The sequence below is a fragment of the Antechinus flavipes genome, chromosome 2, assembly GCF_016432865.1.
Source record: "Antechinus flavipes isolate AdamAnt ecotype Samford, QLD, Australia chromosome 2, AdamAnt_v2, whole genome shotgun sequence".
NCBI classification, from domain to species: domain Eukaryota; kingdom Metazoa; phylum Chordata; class Mammalia; order Dasyuromorphia; family Dasyuridae; genus Antechinus; species Antechinus flavipes.
In genome coordinates, this window is record NC_067399.1 from 3,555,805 (window position 1) to 3,578,252 (window position 22,448).

The window sequence follows — 22,448 nt, forward strand, 5'->3', positions numbered from 1 at the left end:
TGCCGCCCTCGTGGGGGTCCCGGCCTCCATCCCCGGCCCAAAGGGGGGGGCTTCCCTTCTCCCCGGGAAAGGAGGGAGCAGGACTCAGCAGGGCCTCGGCCCCCCCAGCCCCGGCCCGGCCTCCCAGGAGGCCCCGGGAAGCCCCGAGGGCTCGGGGTCAGGCTGAGGGCCCGGCCTTCGTCACTGCCCCCTCCATGCAGGGCTCCAGTCGCCCAGGGCGTCCCAGCCTCTCGTCCGGGCCCGGGGGGGCTGTGCCCCCCACTTCTCCCTGCTGACTCTGGGGGCCCCTCCGGGGAGAGGGCGGGAGGGAGGGGGCTGGGGTCAGCGGCAGGCGGTGAGCCCCCGTCCCTGCTCCCTCAGGTTTGAGCTGGAGCTCCGGCCCACGGGGGAGGTGGAGGAATATACGGCGGGCGTCACCTATGAGCTGCAGGGCCGGGGGCCGGACGCGGTGGACCAGCTGAGGTTTGCTGTGCAGGCAGGTGAGCCCCTCCCCCCAGAGTGTGGGTGCCCAGGGCATCCTGTGGGGGGCGTCAGGGGGCGTGGAGGCACCCCGGGGTGGGGGTCCCTGTGCCTGGTACAGGGTAGGAGCGCTCGTGCACAGGGGGACGCTGCAGGGGCTCCCACCTCCAGGGCCCCCAGACAGAGAGACCGGGCCCAGCCTAGAGGGGGAGGAGCCATGGATGCCCAGAGAGAAGCAGAAGGGGGAGGGGAGGCCCTGGCATCCAGGGGTGGGGGGGAGGAAAGGAGGAGGAGGCCCCAGTGTCCCGGGAGCAGGGGGGGCAGGGGGAGGCCGGGGTCCGGGGCAAGCGGCTCCCTCGGGCTCGGCCGGCCCGATCCAGGCGCTCAGGAGGGACACTGTTTCAGAGCCGCTGCCCAGCGAGGCCGCCATGACCTTCCGCTACCACCGAAGCCGGGCCGCTCTGACGGGCGAGCTGCAGGTGCCGGGCTTGGGCGTGGACCTCGGGGCCAGCCTGAGGGTCCAGGACCAGTCGGACGAGGAGGGCGTGTTCTACAGCCTCGCCCTGGATCTCCAGGACAGGAAGAAGTCGGAAGTGACCCTCACCGGCCACCTCAGGTAACCTGGGGCTCGGGGGGATGGGCCGGCCGCCTCGGGGCACCAGAGCTCCGCCTGCCTCAGTTTCCCCCCTGTAACAGCCCCCCCAGCGCGGCCCCCCCAGGACTCCCCCCCCTTCTCTGCACCTCTGTCCTGAGCCGTGGCGCTTCCGGACTCAGGGGTCCAGCCTCTGGCCCCGGCCTTGCCCGGGCAGCCCCGCCAAGCGGGCCCTGGCTGCAGGTGACCGGCGCTGACCGTGCCCGCTTCGGTTCCCCACAGGTGCGACCGGAAGGAGCAGGGCGTGATCGGCGCGGTGCTCTCGGTGCCCCTGCTGCAGGCCGAGGCCCGGAGTGAAGTCCTGGTGCAGCGCTCCCCCGAGAGGCTCCTGCTGCAGGTGGAGAGCTCGGCCTCCGCCCACGGCACCACCGTCTCCCAGAAAGCGGCCTGGCAGCACGGTAGGGGCGGGGGCGGTGGTGAGGGCGGCGGGCTCCCCCCGGGTGGTGGCGAGGGCACTGGGCTTCCCCAGGCACCACCAGGGCCGGGCTCCCCCGGGCACCACCAGGGCTGGGCTCCCCCTGGGTGGCACTGAGGGCACTGGGCTCCCCCAGGCACCACCAGGGCCGGGCTCCCCCCGGGTGGCACTGAGGGCACTGGGCTCCCCCAGGCACCACCAGGGCCGGGCTCCCCCTGGGTGGCACTGAGGGCACTGGGCTCCCCCTGGGTGGCACTGAGAGCACTGGGCTCCCCCCGGGCACCACCAGGGCCGGGCTCCCCCGGGCACCACCAGGGCCAGGCTTCCCTCGGGCACCACCAGGGCCAGGCTCTCCCAGGCACCACCAGGGCCGGGCTCCCCCGGGCACCACCAGGGCTGAGCTCCCCCTGGGTGGCACTGAGGGTACTGGGCTCCCCCTGGGTGGCACTGAGGGTGCTGGGCTTCCCCCAGGCACCACCAGGGCCGGGCTCCCCCCGGGTGGTGGCGAGGGCACTGGGCTTCCCTCGGGCACCACCAGCTCACAGCCTTTGCTTTTTCAGATGACAATAAGCTCGAATTTGAATGGAAGACGGGCACAAACACAAAAACCCAGAAGCTGCTCTCGGAGGCCTCCGCTTTCGGGGGGAGCCTGCGCCGGCGCGCCCAGGACTGGCTGGACCACAAGGTCGCTCACACGGACATGACCGTCCGGCACATGGGCACCAAGTTAATAGCGGTGAGCGAGGCGAGCTGCCCCAGGAGAGGACGGGCCGGCTGTGGTGGCCGGGGGTTCCTGGGGGAGGGTGGGCTGAGGGACCCCCCCTCAGGGCCCGTCCTCCCTGGGGCTGCCTCCAGTAGAGCCCTTCGGGGGGCTGCCTCTGGGGGCTGGACTTGGGGCATTTATTCACCCGCCTCCGTGGGCCTGGGACCTGGCTGCCTCCAAGGGTACAACAGTCCCCCCCTCCCCGAGCCATCCCAGGGGCCCTCGGTCCTCGGCCTCCCCTGATCCCCTCCCAGACTCCCCTGCAAATCCAGCCCCACTGGCCTGAAGCTGCCCTTCCCCCTCCTCTAGGCTACCAACACATGGTTTCAGAAGGCATCCCAGAACCTCCCTTATGGGGAGACCCTGCGGAGAAAGCTCCAGAACCTCCAGGAGTGGGAGATGCCCAAGCTCCAGGTCCCTGACAACCTGTTCCTGAAAAGGTAAAGGAGGAAGGGAGCCTGTCTGCAGAGCCGGGGGTGGGGCACCCGGGACGAGGGGCTTCTGGGTCTCTTGGTGGGCAGGTGTTGCAGGGTCAAGAAGGAACAGAAAGGTGGCCCCTGTACAAGCTGGGGTACAGCCTGTTCTCCCCATTCAACAGACAAGGAAAGTAAGGCTCCAAAAAGTTCAGAACTCAGCTAAGGCACATTAACACTTAGCCAGTTAGTTATCCAGCCAACTAGTTAGTTAGCTAGCTAATGTTAGCCAGTTAGTTATCTAGTGAGCTATCCAGTTAACTGGCTAGCCAGCCTGTTAGTCAGTCAGTGATCCAGTGAGCCAGTGAGGCAGTGAGCCAGTGAGCCAGTGAGCTATCCTGTTAGTCAGTGAGCCAGTGAGCCAGTGAGCTATCCCGTTAGCGAGGGAGCCGGCTAGCTGGCCAGGCAGTGACCTGGCTGGGGACACAGGCCTGGAGCCCCCCACCCTTCATTCCGAGCTTCTCCTCTGCGGTCCCTTCACGTGCTTCCTCTCCCCCGCTTGCTTACAGCGACGGCCGGGTCAGATACACACTGAACAAGGACCACGTGGACGTGGATATCCCTCTGCTTTTCGGCGGGACATCCCTGGAGCAGCTCCAGCTGAGCCGGGTGATCCGGACGCCCGCCCTGGACCTGCGGGCCATCGGGCTCCAGGTGCCCTCCAGGGAGTTCCGGGTGCCCCCGCTGAGCATCCCCAAGTCCTACCCGCTCCGGGTACCCCTGCTGGGCGTCTTCGACTTCTCCACCAACGTCCACAGCAACCTCTACAACTGGTCGGCCTCCTGGTCCCTGGGGAACACCACGGCCCCCAAGGCCGAGCACGTCAGCTTCCAGGGCCGCTACCACCTCAAAGCCGACTCGGCCCTCGAGCTCCTCTCCTTCAGTGTGCAAGGTGAGCCGGCCCGGGGTCCCGCCCGAGATGCCAGGAAGCAGCTGCTGAATGGACACTGGGCAGAGCCTCTGCAGGGGGACGGGGGAAGAGAAGCGGCACTGGGCCGGAGAGGGGAGTGCGCCTCCCAGAGGGGAGAAGGGGTCCACACGGGAGCCGCTCCCAGAAGAGAACTTCGCCTTGTTGTGGGTGAGGGGAGGTGGAGGCTGGCGGGGCGGGGTCCGAGGCCTCTGCTGGCTTTGCCTCCCTAGGCACACTGTGGTGCTGCATAGTTGCATAGAGACAAACTCTCCAGAAAACAGGAGGCTGAGGGGCCCGTGGCCCCCTGGCTCCTACAAAGCTAAGGTTCTTGTTGGATTCAAAACAAAGTCACCTTTGGTGGGGTTGGGTTTGCTTGTAAAATGGCTGCTTTGTCATTGCCAGTCACGCCGGCTCCCCCTGAGCCCCTTTGGGGTTTTCTCAGCAGAGATACGGGAGGGGTTGGCCATCTCCTCCAGCTCGTTTTACAGATGAGGAAACTGAGTCAGGGTGACGCGACTGGCCGGGGGTCTCACGGCCAAGAAGTGTCTGAGACTGGGTTTGAACTCGGGAAGATGAGTGTTCCTGACTCCAGGTCCGGCGCTCTCTGTGCTGCCATTCCTTTGGAGGTGTGAAAAGTAGAGCCATTTCAGGAAGGCAGCGCCTTCCCCTGGCTCACTGATTTTCACTGAACACACCATGACCATCCTCAGCCCCTTTGCCAGGTTCTCCCATCTTCCCATGAGTCCTCACATCCCGCGAAAGGGTGACCTAAATGTGGCCACAATGCACGTTGAGGCAGACCCTGCGTCTTCCTGCACGGCATGAAACAGAGCCTGGGGGGGGGGGTCTGCCAAATGCGGCCAAATTAGCTCGTCCCCCAGGAACACGCAAGGGAGGTCCCTTCGTCCTGGACCTCAGTCTCCCCCCCCCCGAAAATGAACATAGGCACTTAGTCCGCGGACATCTCCCACTCACCTGCAGCAGCAATCCCCCCATGTTGCCTCCTCCTCCACCATTATCTATGCTTCTCTTGGTGCTAAGCAGACACACCCTCCTTCACGTGATCCATCTCTCCTTTCTTACATACGAACATACTTACATTCCTTTCCTCATCCATCCATCATCCACTCATTTATAGTTCATCCATCCTTCCTTCCATCCTTCCATTCATTCATCCATCTTACCATCCATCCATCCATTTATTAATATGTCCATCCATCCACCCACTCATTTATATGTCCATCTATCCATCCTTCCATGTATTCACTCATCCATCCATCCATCCACTCATTAATGTGTCCCTCTATCCATCCTTCCATTCATTCACCCATCCATCCATCCACTCATTAATATGTCCCTCTATCCATCCTTCTATTCATTCACCCATCCATCCATCCATCCATCTACTCATTAATATGTCCATCTATCCATCCTAACATTCATTCATCCATCCATCCATCCATCCATCCACTCATTAATGTCCCTCTATCTATCCTTCCATTCATTCACTCATCCATCCACCCATCCATTAATATGTCCATCCATCCATCTACTCATTAATATGTCCATCTATCCATCTAACATTCATTCACCCATATATATATACATATATACATTTATTCATCTAGTCTTTCCTTCATCCACCCATCTTTCCATTCGTTCGTCCACAGTTCAGTGACCATGCTAGGAAGTGGATGGGTGGGGTCTTGGGGAGCAATGGCAGAAGCCACAATCCCAGTGGGCAGGTGGGGGCCACATGACTCAGAAACAGACAGAACTAAAAGTCTTTGGGGAAACCGGCTGCTTCATTTCATTTCTTCAGTAGCTGTCAGGGTCTAGAGGAGGATCATCCCGGCGCAAGGCGGGCTCCCCGCCTCACTCCCTGCCTAAGCTTTCTGACCGTGTCGGGGTGTGGAGCCGGGACAGGTTTTAATCATTTTATCTGTGCAGGTAGGAGTGGAGCAGCCAACAGACTAGTCTTTGGATAAATAGGACAGGAGCGACTTACTGGGAAGCTTTAACAAAGATTTTGGTTGGAGAGGATTATTTGTGGCTGTCTGCATTCGGTCCCATCCAGCTCTTTGTGCCTCCACTGGGGATTTTCTCAGCAAAAGCACTGGAGGGCTTTGCCCTTTCCTTTGATGGTTCGTTTTACAGATGAGGAACCTGGGGCAAGCAGGGTTAGGTGACTGGCCCGAGGTGACCCAGCTGACAAGTGTCTGCAATGGTAATTGAACTCAGGCCTTCCTTCCTCTGGGCCGCAGGGCTCTCACTGTGCTACCTACGTGTCCTAGCTCAGATGGTACTTATTTTAACCGGGAGCATTTCTTTTTTACCTTAGGGTACGGGGAAAGCACTTATGACCACAGGAACACATTTACCTATTCTTGGGACGAATCTCTGCACCACAAATTTCTGGATTCAAACATCAAGTTCAACGTTGTAAAAAAAATCGGGCATAATCCGGTGTCCAAAGGTTTCCTCACCTTCAACGCTTCCAGCGCCTTGGGGCCCCAGGCGTCCTTTTCGGTCCACCTCGATTCAAAGAAGAAGGTTCATTTGTACCTCAAAGAAATCCAAGCATCCGGCCAGCTCACGGCGGCTTCCTTCCACGCTAAGAGCACGGGTGCCTTGTCTTACCAGAGGGACCCCAACACAGGTCACATCAGTGGGGAGTCCCAGCTGAGGGTGGACTCCTCCCTCCTCCAGGCCTCCAACCAGGTGACGGGCAGGTACGGGGACGGGAGTCTCTCCATCACCTCGACCTCCGACCTACAAGACGGAGCCGTAAGAAACACCGCTTCCTTGACGTACGAAAACAGCCAGTTGACCCTGAAATCGGACAGCAGCGGGCAGCTCTCCGGCCTGGCGGCCACCCACAAGCTGGACCTGACCCTGATGCGGCAGAATGCCCTGCTCCGCTCCGAGCAGCAGGTGGACTTCCAGGCCATGAAGGTCTTCACCCTGCTCTCGGGCTCCCTCAATTCCCGCGGCCTAGAGCTGAACGCTGACGTCCTGGGCACCGGCCAGAGCAGCAGCGCGGCCCACAAGGCGACGCTGAGGATCGGGGCGGACGGCGTGTCGACCAGCGCCACCAGCAACCTCAAGGCCCTCCCGCTGATGCTCGAGAACGAGCTGAACGCTGCTCTGGGGCCCCTGGGGGCGTCCCTGAAGCTGGCGACTAACGCCCGTTACCAGGAGCACAGTACGAAGTACAGTCTGGACGGGAAGGTGGCCCTGACGGAGGTGGCCCTGGGGAGCGTGTACCAGGCCGCGGTGCTGGGGGTGAACGGCAAAAACATCTTCAACTTCAGGATTAACAAGGAGGGGCTGGCGCTGTCCAATGACATGATGGGCTCCTACAAGGAGTCCAAACTGGATCACATCAGCAGCCTGGTCGTTGCCGGCTGGGCCCTGGACTTCGCCTCAAAGATGGAGAACGTGCTGAGCCCGGACAAATCTTACCAACACAACTTCAACGTCCAGCTCCAGCCCTACTCTCTCTCGGCCACCTTGAACAACAACCTCAAGTACAACGCCCTGGATCTCGCCAACACGGGGAAGCTGAAGCTGGAGCCGCTGAAACTGAGTCTGGGGGGCAACATTAGGGGCACCTACGGAGGCGAGGAGATCAAGCACATCTACACCCTGACTTACGCCGACTTGTCCGCCAGCTACAAAACAGACACCCTGGGCAGGGTGGGGGGCGCGGAGCTGACCCATCGGGTCAGCGCCAACCTTGCCGGGCTGGCGTCCGCCGTCGACGTCAACACCGCCTTCAACTCCGAGTCCCTGCGCTTCAGCAACGTCTTCCACTCCATGATGGAGCCCTTCAAATTGGCCATGGATGCGCAGACCATAGGCAACGGGCGCTTGATCTGGGCGGGGGAGCACACAGGCCAGATCTACAGCAAAGTCTTGCTCAAAGCGGAGCCTCTGGCCCTCGTTTTCTCCCACGATTACAAAGCGTCTTCAGGCCACCAGCTCCGCTCAAAAAGGAGCATCGAGACCACCCTGGAGCACAAAGTCAGCACCCTGTTCACTCCAGCTGAGCAGTCCAACACCTGGAAGCTCAAGGCCCTGGCCAACCAAAACGAGTACAGCCACGACCTCCAGACCTACAACTCCAAGGACAGCGCGGGCGTGGAGCTCAAGGCTAAGGCTGTCACCGACCTCGCTGTGGTTGACTCGCCCCTTGAAGTGCCATACCTGTTCCACGAGCCCATCAACGTCATCGACGCATTGGACTTGAGGACTCAAGTCGGCAAGCCCCAGGAATTCAGTCTCACGGGTAGCATCAAGTATGACAAGAACTTGGACGTTCACGTGATCGACCTTCCTTTCTTGGAGACCCTGCCGGCGCTTTTTGAGAAGATCCGAGGGGCCGTTCTAGCCGCCCTCCAGAACCTCCAGCAGTCTTTGAAAAGCATCAATATTGACCACTACGTGAAGCGGTACCGAGCAGCCCTAGACAAACTCCCACAACTAGTTAATGACCAGCTCAATAACTTTAATTTAGAAGGACAAGTTATAAATGCAAAAGAGAAACTAATCACTTTTATGGAAAATTCTAAGATAACAGTCGATGATCTGCAAATTTTATTAGATAATGTCAAAATCAGACTCAATGAAATCACATCCCAATTACAGACTTATTTGATACAATTTGATCAGTATATTAAAGATAATTATGACTTACATAAATTAAAAGAATCTCTTAAGGAACTAATCAATGAAAAAGTTAAAGAATTAAAGGTTTTTGAGGACAATTATCAAATTCGTTATTATGTGATGAGCGCCATTCAAGCTATCTATGAATTTGTTGAAAAAATCAGTGTAAATAAAGTCCATGCCATGAGCCGGATTCGAGCTGAAATTCTTGAGAAACTACAACACCTGAACCGGCAGATTCAGAACATTGATTTCCAGCACTGCGCCGATTGGCTGAAAAAGCAAGTCGAGGCCATTGACATCAGAGTGTATATACAGTTCTTGAGATCTTGGCTGCCAATCCGAGAATTAAATGCTGTTCTCGAATATCTCAGAGACGTTGTGGTGAATCTTTTGGAAGATTATGAGGTGACTGAGAAGATCAATGCTTTTCTAGCTAAAGTCCATGAGCTCACTTATAAGTATGAGGTCCACAAACGGGTGCAGGTCCTAATGGATAAGTTAGTCCAATTGGCAAACCAATACAAGCTGAGAGAAACCGCTCAGAAACTGTCCAACTCCCTGAAAAAGATGGAAATCAAAGCCCACTTTGAGAAAGTGCGCACCCTCGTGGACAAAGCCGTCAGGAAAGCCCAGACGCTGAGATTTGAGCAGCTGATCCACGAAGTGAACAAATTCCTTGACCTCCTGATAAAGAAGTTGCGAGCTTTTGATTACAACCAGTTTGTGGATGAGGCCAACAAGGCGATCCATGAGCAGATCCAGAAAATCAACGAGGAAATCCGGGCTCTGGAGCTCCCTCAGAAAATCGAGGCCGCCAAGTCGTACGCATCAGAGGTCAGAGCCGCGCTCTCCGACTACCTGGAGAAGCTCCAAGACACCCAGCTCTCGGTGATCGCCGACTGGTTCTGGGAAGTCACCAACTCCGCTTCTGTGGCCGACATCAGAGGGAGGTTCCAGGAGATCCTGGAGGACACGCGAGACCGACTCTACACCTTGGACCTTCAGAAGGAAATCCAGCAGCGCCTACAAACCCTCAGCCAAGTCTACAGCACCCTTGTCACCTATCTCGTGGACTGGTGGACCCTGATTTCCAAAGAGCTCACCGACTTTGCCGAGCAGTACCGCGTCCAGGACTGGGCGGAGAGCGTGAAAAGCCTGGTAGAGCGTGGCTTCACCGTCCCCGAGATCAAGACGGCCCTGGGCACCCTGCCCGCCTTCGAGGTCAGTCTCCGCGCCCTGCAAGAAGCCACCTTTCAGACCCCCGACTTCGTCGTTCCCCTGACGGACTTGCACATCCCTTCTGTTCAGATCAACATGAAGAAATTGAAAGAAATCAAGGTCCCATCCCAGTTTACCACCCCAGAATTTTCCATTCTCAACATCTTTGTGGTTCCATCCTTTACCATCGACCTCGTGGAAATCAAGCTCAAGCTCATCAGGACCATTGACCAGATGATGTCCAGTGAATTAAGATGGCCTCTGCCAGCAGTCTCTCTGCAGGACCTGAAGGTGAAGGACACGCTTCTGGCAGCACTCACCCTGCCAGATTTCCATCTCCCGGAGGTGACCATCCCAGAAATCGTGATTCCAAAGCTCAGCCTAAATGAATTCCAGCTTCCTGATATTCAGATCCCAGAATTTCAACTTCCCCGTATCCCCCATACACTGGTGGTCCCGGCCTTCGGCAAGATGTCTGCCGCTTTAAAAATCACCTCTCCCTTTTTCACCCTGGATGCCGCTGGGAACATTGAGAACACAACTACCTCAGCAAGGAACCCCGAGATCGTGGCCTCCCTGACTGCTGCGGGACGGTCCGCAGTGGACTTCCTGGATTTCACTCTCCAAGCGGATGCGCTCCTCTCGGCCCCTGAAATGGAAAGGCTGATTTTGAAGGAATCGCTGAAGTTAACCAACAAGTACCTGAAGGCGGAGCACAACGGCGAGACGCTGTTTTTGCAGACCTCCATCCTCGGCAAAGCAAGCACGCTGGTCGGCATCTACACAAACAAGAACACGGTGGAGCTGGACAACAGTCTCTCCCTCAAGCTCCAGAAGCAAATGACCTTCGACAGCAACACAAAGTATTCTCACAAGCTGAACCTTCCTCAGGTGGACTTCTCAAGCCAGATGGACCTGCGCCATGACCTGGGGACGCTGCTGGATGCGGGGCACGTAACGGTGACTTCCGCCGGCAGGGGCACGTGGAAATGCGCGTTCCCCAACTTCTCGGACGAGGGGATACACGAGTCCCTCCTCAAGTTCACCGTGGAAGGACCGATAGCTTTCCTGGACGTGTCCAATAAGATCAACAGCAAACACGTAAAAGTGAACCAAAAACTCACCTCTGAAGCCAGTTTCCTCAATTTTGCCAAACTTGAAATCCAGTCTGAAGTTGAGTCCCAGCACGTGGGTCACAGCGTGTTAACTGTTCGAGGCTCAGGGGTGATAGGGGAGTTGAAGGTTCGGCTCGATGGGATCCACGACGCTTCCTTAAATGGGAGAGCTACTGGGACTTTGAAGAACACTCTGTTGTTTTTGGTGCAGCCATTCGAGATCAACACCGAGATGAGCAACGAAGGGAACGTGAAGGTGAGCTTCCCGCTGAAGCTGACCGGAAAGATCGACTTCCACAACAACTACGCTCTGGCTCTGAGCTGCGACTTACAGCAAGTCAGCTGGCAGGCAGGCGCCAGGTTCAACCAGTACCGATACAGCCAGAATTTCTCTGTGGGAAACGACTGGAACAGCCTGGAAGCTCATGTGAGCATCAACGGGGAAGCCAACCTGGACTTCTTAAACATCCCTCTTACAATTCCCGAAATGACTCTGCCTTACACCAAGCTCACGACGCCTCCGCTGAGAGACTTCTCCCTGTGGGAGAGGACCGGCTTGAAGAACTTCCTCAAGACCACCAAGCAATCCTTTGACTTGAGCGTCAACGCCCGGTACAAAAAGAGCAAGGACTTTCACCTCATCCCCTTCCCCCTTGGAGCCGTTTATGATGTCTTCAGTTCAAAGATCTACGTTCTCCATCAGCACTTTGACAACATCAAGTGGAACACATTGGATTTCCTAACCAAGTCCTATAACACAGCCAAGGTCAGGCTCGACCAGCACAACGTGAAACCCTCCCTCGACAAGCTCCCCCGGACCTTGGAGATCCCGGCCTACTACATCCCGGTGCTCAACATCGAAGTGGATCAGTTCACCGCCGAGCTGCCGGCCTTTGGCTTTGTGACTCCCTGGGAGGTGAGCACCCCCAGCTTCACCGTCCCCGGGATCGGCTTCTCCATGCCATCTTACACCTTCGTCCTGCCATCCCTCGAGTTCCCGGTCCTTCACGTGCCCGAGAGCTTCCGAGAGCTCTCCTTCCCCGGGATCACGATCGCACACCCGCCAGACTACATCCCCATCCCGGCCGTGGGCAACCTCACCTACGACTTTTCCTTCAAGTCGAGCGTCATCACGCTGAGCACAAACGTGGGGCTGCACAGCCAGTCGGACCTCGTGGCTCACTTCAAGTCATCCTCCTTCTCCGTCATCGACGCTCTGCAGTACAAGTTAGACGGGACGACCAGCCTGACCAGGAAAAGGGGCTTGAAACTAGCCACGGCTCTGTCCCTGAACAGCAAGTTCGTGGAGGGTAATCACGACAGCACCCTCAGCCTGACCAAGAGGAACATGGAGGCCTCCGTGACCACCGTGGCCAAAGTCCAGTGCCCCGTCCTGAGAGCGAATTTCCGGCAGGAGCTCACCGGGAACATGAAGCCCAAGCCCACCGTCTCGTCCTCCATCCACCTCAAGTACAACTTCACCTCCGCCCGGCTGCACAGCAGCACCAAGGGGGCCGTGGAGCACAAGCTCACCTTAGAGAGCTTCACATCGGAAAGCCCGACCCCCTACCTGTCGGTCGAGACGGCCGCCAAAGGCAGCGTCAGCGGCTCCCTCCTTTCCCAGAAGTATTCCGGGGCCATCGCCGGCGAAGCTAACTCCTACTTGGACACCAAGGGCACGCGCTCTTCTGTGAAGCTCGAAGGCGCCTCCAAAGTGGACGGCGTCTGGAACGTGGAGGCAAAGGACAACTTTGCGGGGGAGGCGTCTCTTGGGCACGTCTACGTGGTCTGGGAACACAGTGGGAAGAACCATTTCCAGCTGAGGAGGGAATTCTCGACAAACGGGGAGCAGAAGGCCAAGGTGACATTGGAGCTGGCTCCCTGGACGGCCTCCGGGGTGATTCAGCTTCAGGCCAGCCAGCCCAGCTCTCTCTTCAGGAAGGCCTCCCTTGACCAGACGGCGACCCTGGCTGCCAGCCTCAAGAACCAGCGGGTCACCTGGAAAGGCGAGGGCCACATCCAGACGGTGTCCCTCAGTCACAACGTGCAGCTGGCCAATGACCCGGCTGAAATCCGGCTCGATGCGGCCAGTTCGTTGGAAGGCCATCTGGCCTTCCTCAAGGACACCCTGCTGCCGGTCTACGAGAGCAGCCTGTGGGACATCCTGAAGCTGGACGTGACCACCAGGCCCGACAAGAAGCAGTACCTGCACCTGTCCGGAGCCCTGGCTTACACCAAAAGCCCCACTGGCCGCTGGCTTTCCATCCCTGTGCGGGAGACGGCTGAGGAATTCCTCATCCCCGGGCCGGGGCTGACGTCCTCGGGCCCCCCACCCTCCGAGAGGAGCTCCCTAAGAGTGCCCAAGAAGACCAGCGTGGCCCCGTTCTCCCTCAGTTTGCCATCACTGCCCCAAGTCAAATTCCCCATGGTCGAAGTCTCCACAGAATACTCGGGCACCGAAGGGGCCGCCCTTCCCTTCTTTGGGGTGACTGTGCCCGAGTTCCAGGTGACCCTGTCTCCTTTCACTCTGCCCAAAAAGTTTCCCCTGGCCGGCGCCGTCCTGGATCTCAACGAGGTGGCCAACAAAATCGCCGACTTTGACCTGCCGAGCGTCTCCGTGTCCGAGCAGAGCATCCGGGTCCCGGCTCTGACCTTCTGGCTGCCGGCCGGGATCTTCGTGCCCAACTTCGGCGCACTGACCGGGGACTTCCGGGCGGCGTCGCCGGTCTATAATACCTCCTGGAGCGTCAACGTGACGAGGAAGGAAGGCATGGAGCTGAGCCTGGAGGCCACCTGCAGCAGCACGGTGCAGGTGCTGGAGTACGATCTCACCTGTAAGTACCGGAGGCGCCGACTCCTCCGACAGAGGGGCCCCCACGGGGGGAGCCAAGGAAAGTGTGTCCCCACGCGCGGCAGCCTCCCAGAGCGAAAGGAAGCCCTTGGCAAAGGCAGTTGGGAAGCTCTGTGGGGACGGGGTGGTTTTGTAGTAAGACGCGTCTCCCTGTGTTTATGGGAGATGGAGATTTGCGCCTCATATGCTCTCCCCGTGACTGCTCCCAATGGAGGATCTCCCCGATCCTGGATTAGCAAACTTTATTAGCACAGTCTCATTTCCTTTCCTTTTTTTCCTGAGGCAATTGGGGTTAAGCGACTTGCCCAGGGTCACATGGCCTTAAGCAAAGGGTTGTTACGTGATGAGAAGGAGCTGCTCCTCCCGCCGGGGGAGATGCTCCGCAAACAGCTCTCGGGGAGGCGCCCTCCCAGAGAGGGGCCCAGCCCTCGAGCCCGCGAGAGTCTCCTCAGGGAGAACGGGGCCAAACCACTTCCCGGCTCAGCCCTGGCTTTGTTCTTAATAAGCCACCTTCATTTTTCCACAACTGGGGGGAATTCCCACCAGTTAGAAATTCAGAAAAAAACAGATCGATGACGATCTCACCTCGGCTTACGGGGCGCTTTAAGCTTGCAAAGAGCCTAACGGATTCGGTCCGGGGAAGAGGCGCTTTTTAGCGGAGGAGACGGGAGGCGAGAACGAGGGGGGGGGGGGGGGGGAGAGGAGGATAGATAGGAAGTCGGGCTGGGCTAGCTGAATTCGCACCCAGGGCTCGGCACTCCCAGGGCTCTCCTGTGCTGACCCGGCTCCCGGGGCTCTCTTCCCCTAGATGAGGTTAAGCATGTCACGGAGGAGGACGTCATCACGCGGAAGGACAAGGGCTCGTTCTCCCACAGGGACCTGAGTGTGGAATACGAGGAGACCTTCAAGGTTCAGAACTTGGAGTAAGTTTGGCCTCCTGTGGGGGTAAGGGAGAGGCCAGTAAACATGCAGAACGACAGTCCCAGGGAGCCCCGGGCAGTTTTTTTGGGGGGAGACAGAGGGGGAATTACCCCCTGTAGGCGGGGGCTGCGGGTCTGAGTCTGGGTGGAGCACAGCGGGGCGGCTGGGGTGGAGCACAGTGGGGGGGAGGGGGGACTGGGGCGGAGCACAGTGGGGGGGAGGGGGGACTGGGGCGGAGCACAGCAGGGCGGCTGGGGCGGAGCACAGTGGCGGGGAGGGGAGGCTGGGGCGCAGCGGAGTGGCTGGGGCAGAGCACAGCGGGGCGGCTGGGGTGGAGCATAGCGGGGCGGGCTGGGGCTCACCACCAGTGGCTGAGGAGGGACCACTACTCTTTCAGACCTCTGGAGGATGTGCAGACTCTCAAAATCACCAGCCCCACGTTTACTGACGTCCTCATGAACTACCGGAAAGCCAGGAACAGCCTCTCCCTGACCGTCTCCTCCCCGCCCATCGGCACCTTGGGCCTGGAGAGCCAGGAAAGCCCCGACGCTCTCCGCAGCAAGATGTACTACCGCCCCAAGGTGAGGGCCGAGGGCCGAGGGCGAGCCCGCCCGGCTCAGGAGTGGGCACGGTGCCCTGGGAGGCTCCCCAGAGCCAGGGTCTTCGGGCCGGGCCCAAGGACCGCTTCTGGAGACTGGGGCAGTTAATCTGTTTCGTCACTGGGCATCCTGGTGAAGCCCAGTGCAGCTGGGGGAGCTCCTTGGACAGCGCCCCGGCCGAGCCTGTGTCCCCCAAAGGGCTCCGGTCCCCAAGCCCCACTCCCAACGGGCTCAGGGAACTGCCAGAAATCTGGCTGGAAAGGGGGAGGTCATCTGAGCCATTTTACTGATGAGGAAACTGAGGCTGTCAGAAAAGTGGCTGGAGTTTCACAGCTACCAGTGGCTTGCAGAGGCTTATGGGGCCTTGCTGGGGCACAGCCTTTCCCTCTCTGCCCCCTCCTTCTCCAGCTGCCCCTTATCCCTCCCTCTATTATGGCAGAAGCGGGAAGGGCCTGGAGATACGTGTGAATACGGACAAACTGGCAGAGGAGCAGAGCCTGCCTGGAAAGCTGGACGGCCAATCAGGTCCGCAGGAGGCCCCCCCTTGACCCTGTTTTCTCCCTCCAGGGCTCTCCGGAAAGGAAGCTGGACCTGGCGGAGTTCTTGATGCCGAGGAGGAGCCCGGACGCCCTTCAGCTCAGTGTCCGCTGGAACGAGGAGACGGCCTCCGAGCTGGCGCAGACCGTGGGAGCCGCCCTGCCCGCGGCCGCGGAGACCCTCTACGGCTACGTGGACCGGTGTCACTGGGAGCAGACGGGCCTGGACATCAACGGCGCCTCGGGCAGGCTGAGGAGGCTCCTGCTGAAGGGAGGGGAGGAAGCTCAGCGGAGGCTCCTGAGCCAGATGGAGAAGGTGGACGGGAGGCTGCGGCAGACGATGGATGAGGCTAACCACGCCTACCGGCAGTGGGGGGACAGCGTGCAGCGCCTCTACCAGGCAGAGGAAGGGGCCCCCCAGCTTCTCAAGGACAAGGTTTTGGAGGGCGCCCTGAGGCTCACCCACGAATCTCGCAAGAAGATCCGGCTCCTCCTGGACTCGGCCATCGAACTCCTGAAGGTCAGTCGGTTCCAGCTCCCCGGCCAGGACTGGAGCTACACTGGCGACGAGCTGTGCTCCGCGGTCCTGCGCCAGGCGGGGAGGGCCTTAGCCCGGGCTTATTCCAGGGTCCACCAAACGCTAGAAGTGCTGGTTTCCCACATCAAGGATCTGGGCGAGGACGCAGCCGACCAGAGCCTGGTGGAGTTCGGGGAGATCCTGAGGAGTTTTTCTGAGAGCATCCAGTCCAAGCTCAACGAGCTTCAGGCGGTCACGTTCTCCGACCTTCTGATCTATCTGCAGTCATTCACAGACTATGTTTTCCAAGAGGTCGAAAGAGATATTAAAATATTAAAGGAGCAAACATTTTCTTCTCTCAAAGAGGATTTCCGGATCGCGGTTCAGGCCATTTTTGATCTCATCCCCCCGCTTCTTATGGAGCTGACAGAAAATCTCAAGTACCTGCATTCACTTGTTCTGACCCAATTCCAGGAAATTTCCGGAAATTTCCACAACCACATCAAGACTCTCTGGGAAGAATATCTGGACCCGAACATCATGGAGTGGACAGAGAAATACTATGAAATCAAAGACGAGTTAATCAGTTTGGCCAGAAGGATCCTTGCCGCCCTGACGGATTTCCAATCCCAAGCCTTGGAGGGCCTTCTCACTTTGATTTCCCAACTGATCAATGAAGTGGAAAGTTTCACCAACGCGAATGTCCAGAAGTACCTTGACTTACTCCTCGATGTCGACGGAAAAGGAAAAGAGAGGATCCTCGGGGTCTCCGCGGCCGCCCAGGAAAAGATCGGCACGTGGGCCGCGGAGGCCGTGAGGACGGCCGCCGAGCTTCGGGATCGGCTCATGTACCGGCTGCAAGCCGCCTGCGACCACGTCGCCGAGGCTTTCTGGTGGGCCACCGAGCGGGCCGGGAACCTCCCCGGCCTTCTTGTCCACGGCTGCCAAGCCCTCCTCAAGTACGTGGCTGAGCTTCTGCAGAGCCTGCAGTGGGCAACGGCCAGCAGCCTGAACACCTATGTTCAGACCAGCCCGGGGCAGCTCACGATCAACGTCCCCTACCCTTCTCCCTAGAACCGATTCGCCAAAGGGCCCAAACTAAAGGCTGATGTCCTTGGGGAAAACCTTCAAGGGGTGAGACCAGGAGGGAGTCGGCTCACTGGGCTCGGGCCTGTCGAGTCCCGGGTCCCCCACGCTGTTGCATGGATTTGAGATCACTCACTCACCCTGCGAGATCCTGGGCCTCCCTCTTAGGAAGAACTCTCCTTTCAAGGGCAGAGAATTAAAGTATATGGAATTGGAATGGATTCAGGTGCTGATAATCAGGGTGTTCGAACTTTGTGGAACCATGGCTTTGTAAGGAGAGGAGGGGGAATGAAAATTATAATCTGAGTTATTTTGATGGATTTGGAAAATATAAATAAATGAATTTCTTCTTAAGCTGACTGACGAGTCTCTCATGAACTACCTAGCACCCTCTCCTGAGGGATAAGTAGGGGGCACTGACACATTTTGAACAAGAGAGCAAGACGCTCTGGCCGAGGCCCTAGAAAGATTAATTTGCCAGCGAGTCCTGCCTGTGGCCCCTGCTCCATGTGACCTACTCTCACAGCAGCACAAGGAGGGCTCCCTCTAAATCCCCTTCCCCCGACCCAGACTCCCAACTCCAGAAGTCACTCTATTTATGGAAACTTGGAACCATGTTCTAAGAATCATCAACTTCTAGATCAGAAGAGAAACCCTCTAGTCTTGATCCTCCTTTTTCCAGATGAAAAAAAGCTGAAGCCCCTAGAACAGGAAGCCCCTTGCCCAGAGCCAGAGCCCAGGCTAGAAGCCAGAGGACCCACTTTAATAATATCAGGATAGTATCTCACCACTCCTGGTAGCTCCCCTCTGCCCCTTCGCCTTATTATTCCCACAGAGACAAAAGGGGTCTTCAGAAAGGATCCCTTCCAACGTGGAGCTTGCCCTCCCCTCTCCTCCACATCAGTCCCAAATACCGCATTCAAGCTTTGCTAGAACATTGTCCATGAAAAGCAGTCCTTGGGGCCACCCATTTCACTTCTGGCTAGTTCTCATCATTAGAAAGGCTTTCCTTACATCAACCCTCGATCAAAGTTTCTCCAAGTGTTCCCCCTGCTCTTGCCCCTAGTTCTTCCCTCTATGGCCCTCTTCCACGTGGCCGCCCCTCACACAAACCACTGTCTCGTTATGACCTCTACTTATGAAAGTAATTGCTTGAACTGAGGTGTAGAGTTATATATTAGTGCTTATTCAGTCCCGTCTCCTTGGTTTCAGTCTGTTGTTCTAGCTCCAGAGGCTTTTTCTGAATCTTCACCAGCTCCCATTTGGTTTGGCACATAGTTTACAATCCCTCCTTTATAGCCTCATCCAAGAAGTTGGATAACAACAACAACAACAACAACAATAATATAGCAGAAAGCCAAGCACAGGTTGTTGGGCCTGGTCACTCAGCTGATTCCGACTATACTCTCAGGTAACGCAGAGCAACAGCCCTACTGTATCCACAAGCACCAGAGGTTTTGTGAAAAGCTTAGCTTGAACCTCTGTGGAATATGCCTTCATCCTTCCCACCAGCTGCCAGTCCTGTTATTTTGACAAGAAGAGGTTAATCGGGCACAACCTATTCGTGCTGAAGCCGTGATGGCGGCTTCCCTTTCTAAAGGCTCACAACCCGTCCCTTTCATGACACCGGCCAGAATTTTGCCAGGGATTTGGGTCAAGTTCACTGGCTTGAAGCTTTTAGACGCTTCTCTTTGCTAGCTGCTTTCTTGGTCTATAGCATCTCGTGACCTTTCACAGGTCACCGTCACCCACTCAGAAGTTACATTGGCCGATTCTTTCAGGACATGGCCATGGGACAGCTTCTCTGGGTGAAATAACATGGCTGAACTTATCCAAGAGAACCAGATGCTCTCATCTCCTCACCTACATACACTTTCAAACCTCTGCTAACCATTTTTATACTATCTTTCCATTCATTTTTTTTAATTAAAAGAAACAGAAAAATTAAAGTTGAGAAGGGAATAAGCATTTGTGTAGTACCTACTGTGTATTACTGGTGTTTTAGGCACTATGAGAAGTAATTTATATCTCTCATTGGATTCTGTTATCATTACCCTTTAATTTACTACAATGAGTCATCCATCGCATCCCAAGCCAGTCCCAACTTTTCATCCTGCTCCTGAACTTCATTGGCTCTGTAGGAGAGAGTGAGGTTGACAACTTTCTGCCTCACTTCAATCTAATTTACCCACAAGTCATCACTCTGCGATTTCATCAGTCCTCTTTGACAGTGAAAGACAAACACCAATAATAAATGCCTTTTAAAAACATGAGGTGATGGAGGAGTCCCACGTGCAGCGACATTTCCATTTGCATCTCCAGAATTTCCTTCCTGAGATTTTCCCCATTCTCTTGGGCTAACCTCCCTCACAGGCTATAAGGACATTAGACCTTTGTCTGTAACACTGATAAAATCTCCTCTCCCCAAGTCTAAACTTGGTTAAACTATGACCCAATTCCCTTTCCTTTATCCCAAGCAGAGGAGTGGTCCCCCATCCCCATCCTCCTAGCCTCCTGTCATCTCCACATCAACGATCGGCTCCCCAGTGTTGGTTAAAAGGTCCAGAAGGACTATTACTCATATGATAGTGTCCATCTGGCATAGGAAGGGAGCTTGGGGTCTGTGGCCCCAAGAAGCAGCCACAGCCCCATAAAATCATTTCAGCAGATGGGCTAAACCGGATGTAAGGTAACTGACAAGCCTCAAACCCTTTGGAGGAGTGAGGAAGCATGGGAGACTTGCCCTGGTGGAATGAGAACAACATTTGTGGTGGTTGTTTTTTTTGTTCCAACAGTCACGAAGGCGACCGAAACAGGTGCTGTGCGGTGCTTAGGGCTTGGGCAAATGTCAGAGACCCCAAGGTCCTCCGCTGCATCCTGGGCCAAGCCGGTCATTGGACTTTTGCCTTGCTGCTGGCCTCCGGTGACTGTAAGAGAGAGGGAGGCTGCTGCCTGTGCGGTTCGCCTCACTTAAGCCCAGCTCACAAGCCAGCCAATCCCTGTGTCACTGGCTCTCTTTGCGAGGATGAACAACAATATTGTGATGGGTGGTTTTCAGCTTTAGAATATCCTTGGGGGCAAGGGATGTCTTTTCTTTTTCCAAGTAGTAAGAAACTCTCTGATAAAAAGCCTAAATCTACTTTTCAGTAGATTTCCACTGCCCTCCACCTTGCTTCTAGTCAGGCCAGAAAACAGTGGGGATCCCAATAAGAGCTGGCCTTATTCATGCTTAGATCAGGAGGTGGAGGGAGGCTCAGGAGCCCCAGAGGTCAGCTCCTCATTTGGCCAGTCAGCAGAGACCTCTGGTGGCTGCTCAGGATCACAGTGTGGCAGGCTCAGGACCCAGCTCTTCCAGGCTCCAGCTTCAGGGTTCTCTCCATGGATCCACACTGTCTCCTTAATCTTGTTTTGGAAAGTTTCCAACGTGGTCAGCATAGGTCACATGATATCCCTTGTTCCAGCTTCAGGAGGGAGGGAGGGAGACCTGCTCCCTGGCCATAAAGGATATGGAGTCTCCCTAAGGAGAAAAGAGGAACAATCCAAAGGAGACTGGGGAGGCTCAGGACCCAAAGGACAGAGTGGGGAATCTCAGAGGAAGGGGAGCTTCATCTATGGCGGGGTGATTAAGGAAGGCTTCAGAGAGGGATGGGTGCTCCAGGGTGGGGGAGGGGGAGGGAATCGCCCTGGGCAAAGGGGCAGCCACAGGAATCTGCAGAGCAGGAAGACCATCAGTTTGGCTGGAAGAGAGGGCTCATCTTTATGGGGGGGGAATTTTCAGAAGGGCAAAGCCATGCCAGAATAAGGACTTTGGACTTTTTAACTCAGCCGACGGATTTTAACAATATCTTTAAAAAGGCGGGCTAAGTGATGAAGGGGCTATTTCAGGATGCTCCCCAGGATATGGGGTGAAAGCGGAGGGTGGCAGCAGCATGGGGAATGTATAGGAAGGCAAGGAAGGCAATGTCTGGAGGCGGTTCAGCAGGGGAAGGAGGGCTGACCGGCTGGCCGGCTGTGGGGCAGGGTGATGGACCTGAAGTTCATTGAGGAGAATGAAGAAACCCGGAGGAGGAGCTGGTTGGAGGGGGAGAGGGAGGAGGACGTCTGATGGACCGAGACAGGGACTCCTGGGACTGGAGAGCTGGGAGGGAGCCCGGAGGTCCCAGGCTGAGTGGGAACTGCTGGTGGCTAAGGCATGGATGTGCGATCCAAGGGAGGTCCAGAACGCCTGCTGATTATCTGACGGCATCCATTGCCATATAAGTACCATTAACAACTTCACCAGGAAGCCAGCTTTTCCCCTTGTATGGTCCTCAGCCATTAGTCCCAAAGTGAGTCAGTATCTGTCTACACATCTCTCCCCAAGGACCCATGAGGTCCTCCCATAAACACAATTGTTCCTTCTATGAAATGAGAGGCTGGAGTTTAAACCAGAGAAGGAAAGAGCGGCCGAGGGAGGAGACCCAGGCCGTGGCCCCTTTGGGACCTTCTCTGGGCTGTGATCTCTGCTTTTCTCTGACCTGTCACGGGGGGGTCCAGCTCTCAGTTCTCACCTCCCACGGCCTGGGCAAGGCCGAGGATGTGCTCATCAAGCAAGGACCAACGGCCGGGGCAGCAACACTCAGATGTAATCTCGCGCCATTTCTTGAGAGGGGGCGCTTCCATTTCTAAGCCATTTCCTGTTGGGGGCTCTGAGCCTGAAAGAGCCACTGGCATCCCTTGGGGGAAGCTGCACCCCCTCCATCAGGCCCCTGCAGCCACCCCGACACCCGTGCTCGGTTCATTCGGCAGTCCCTGATTGATGGTTCTGTCGGGGCGCGGGCTGAGCCAGCCCCCCAACGGTGCCTGTGCTGAGGGGAGTGAGCGGACAGACAGATGTTCCCTCTAAAAGTGTCCAATAACCAAAGACGAATGGGCAGAGCCGGAGCCTACCTCTTAGCTCATCTCCTTCCCTGCTGTTTCCCATTAAGAGGTCAGCCCTCCCCTCGGCGCACTGGAGCCCCTGGTGGGAGGGCACACTCACAAACAAATAAAACCGCCCTGCTCATAAAAGCAGAGAGAATAGGTACACTGGGCGGGATTCTACTGGACTTCTCCCTCACCTAGAGGGTCACTGTCCGGGCAGGGCTCAGCTCGCCCACGCCCAACACTGCTCTGCCTCCGGCACAGACCCCAGAAGCTCAGACTTCTCACAAGCTCCTGGGCAGCCCTTCAGGAGAAGCCTGATGACGCCTGCATGGGGGAGAGGAAGCTTCAGCCTAT

The 22,448-nt window shown here is 57.0% G+C and overlaps 1 protein-coding gene across 1 annotated transcript in view; it reads left to right on the plus strand.

Annotated features, from left to right (window-relative positions):
- The window catches only part of APOB (apolipoprotein B), a 30,974-nt gene extending 13,426 nt beyond the window's left edge, over positions 1 to 17,548 (plus strand). Inside the window, exons 20-29 of the mRNA XM_051974079.1 lie at positions 361 to 479; positions 865 to 1,075; positions 1,334 to 1,509; positions 2,087 to 2,262; positions 2,599 to 2,729; positions 3,272 to 3,654; positions 6,014 to 13,513; positions 14,339 to 14,453; positions 14,849 to 15,032; positions 15,618 to 17,548. Of these exons, the coding sequence (XP_051830039.1) occupies positions 361 to 479; positions 865 to 1,075; positions 1,334 to 1,509; positions 2,087 to 2,262; positions 2,599 to 2,729; positions 3,272 to 3,654; positions 6,014 to 13,513; positions 14,339 to 14,453; positions 14,849 to 15,032; positions 15,618 to 17,177 (10,555 nt within the window). The 3' untranslated portion in view covers positions 17,178 to 17,548. The remainder of the gene's footprint in view (positions 1 to 360; positions 480 to 864; positions 1,076 to 1,333; positions 1,510 to 2,086; positions 2,263 to 2,598; positions 2,730 to 3,271; positions 3,655 to 6,013; positions 13,514 to 14,338; positions 14,454 to 14,848; positions 15,033 to 15,617) is intronic.
- Positions 17,549 to 22,448: the final 4,900 nt, after the last annotated feature.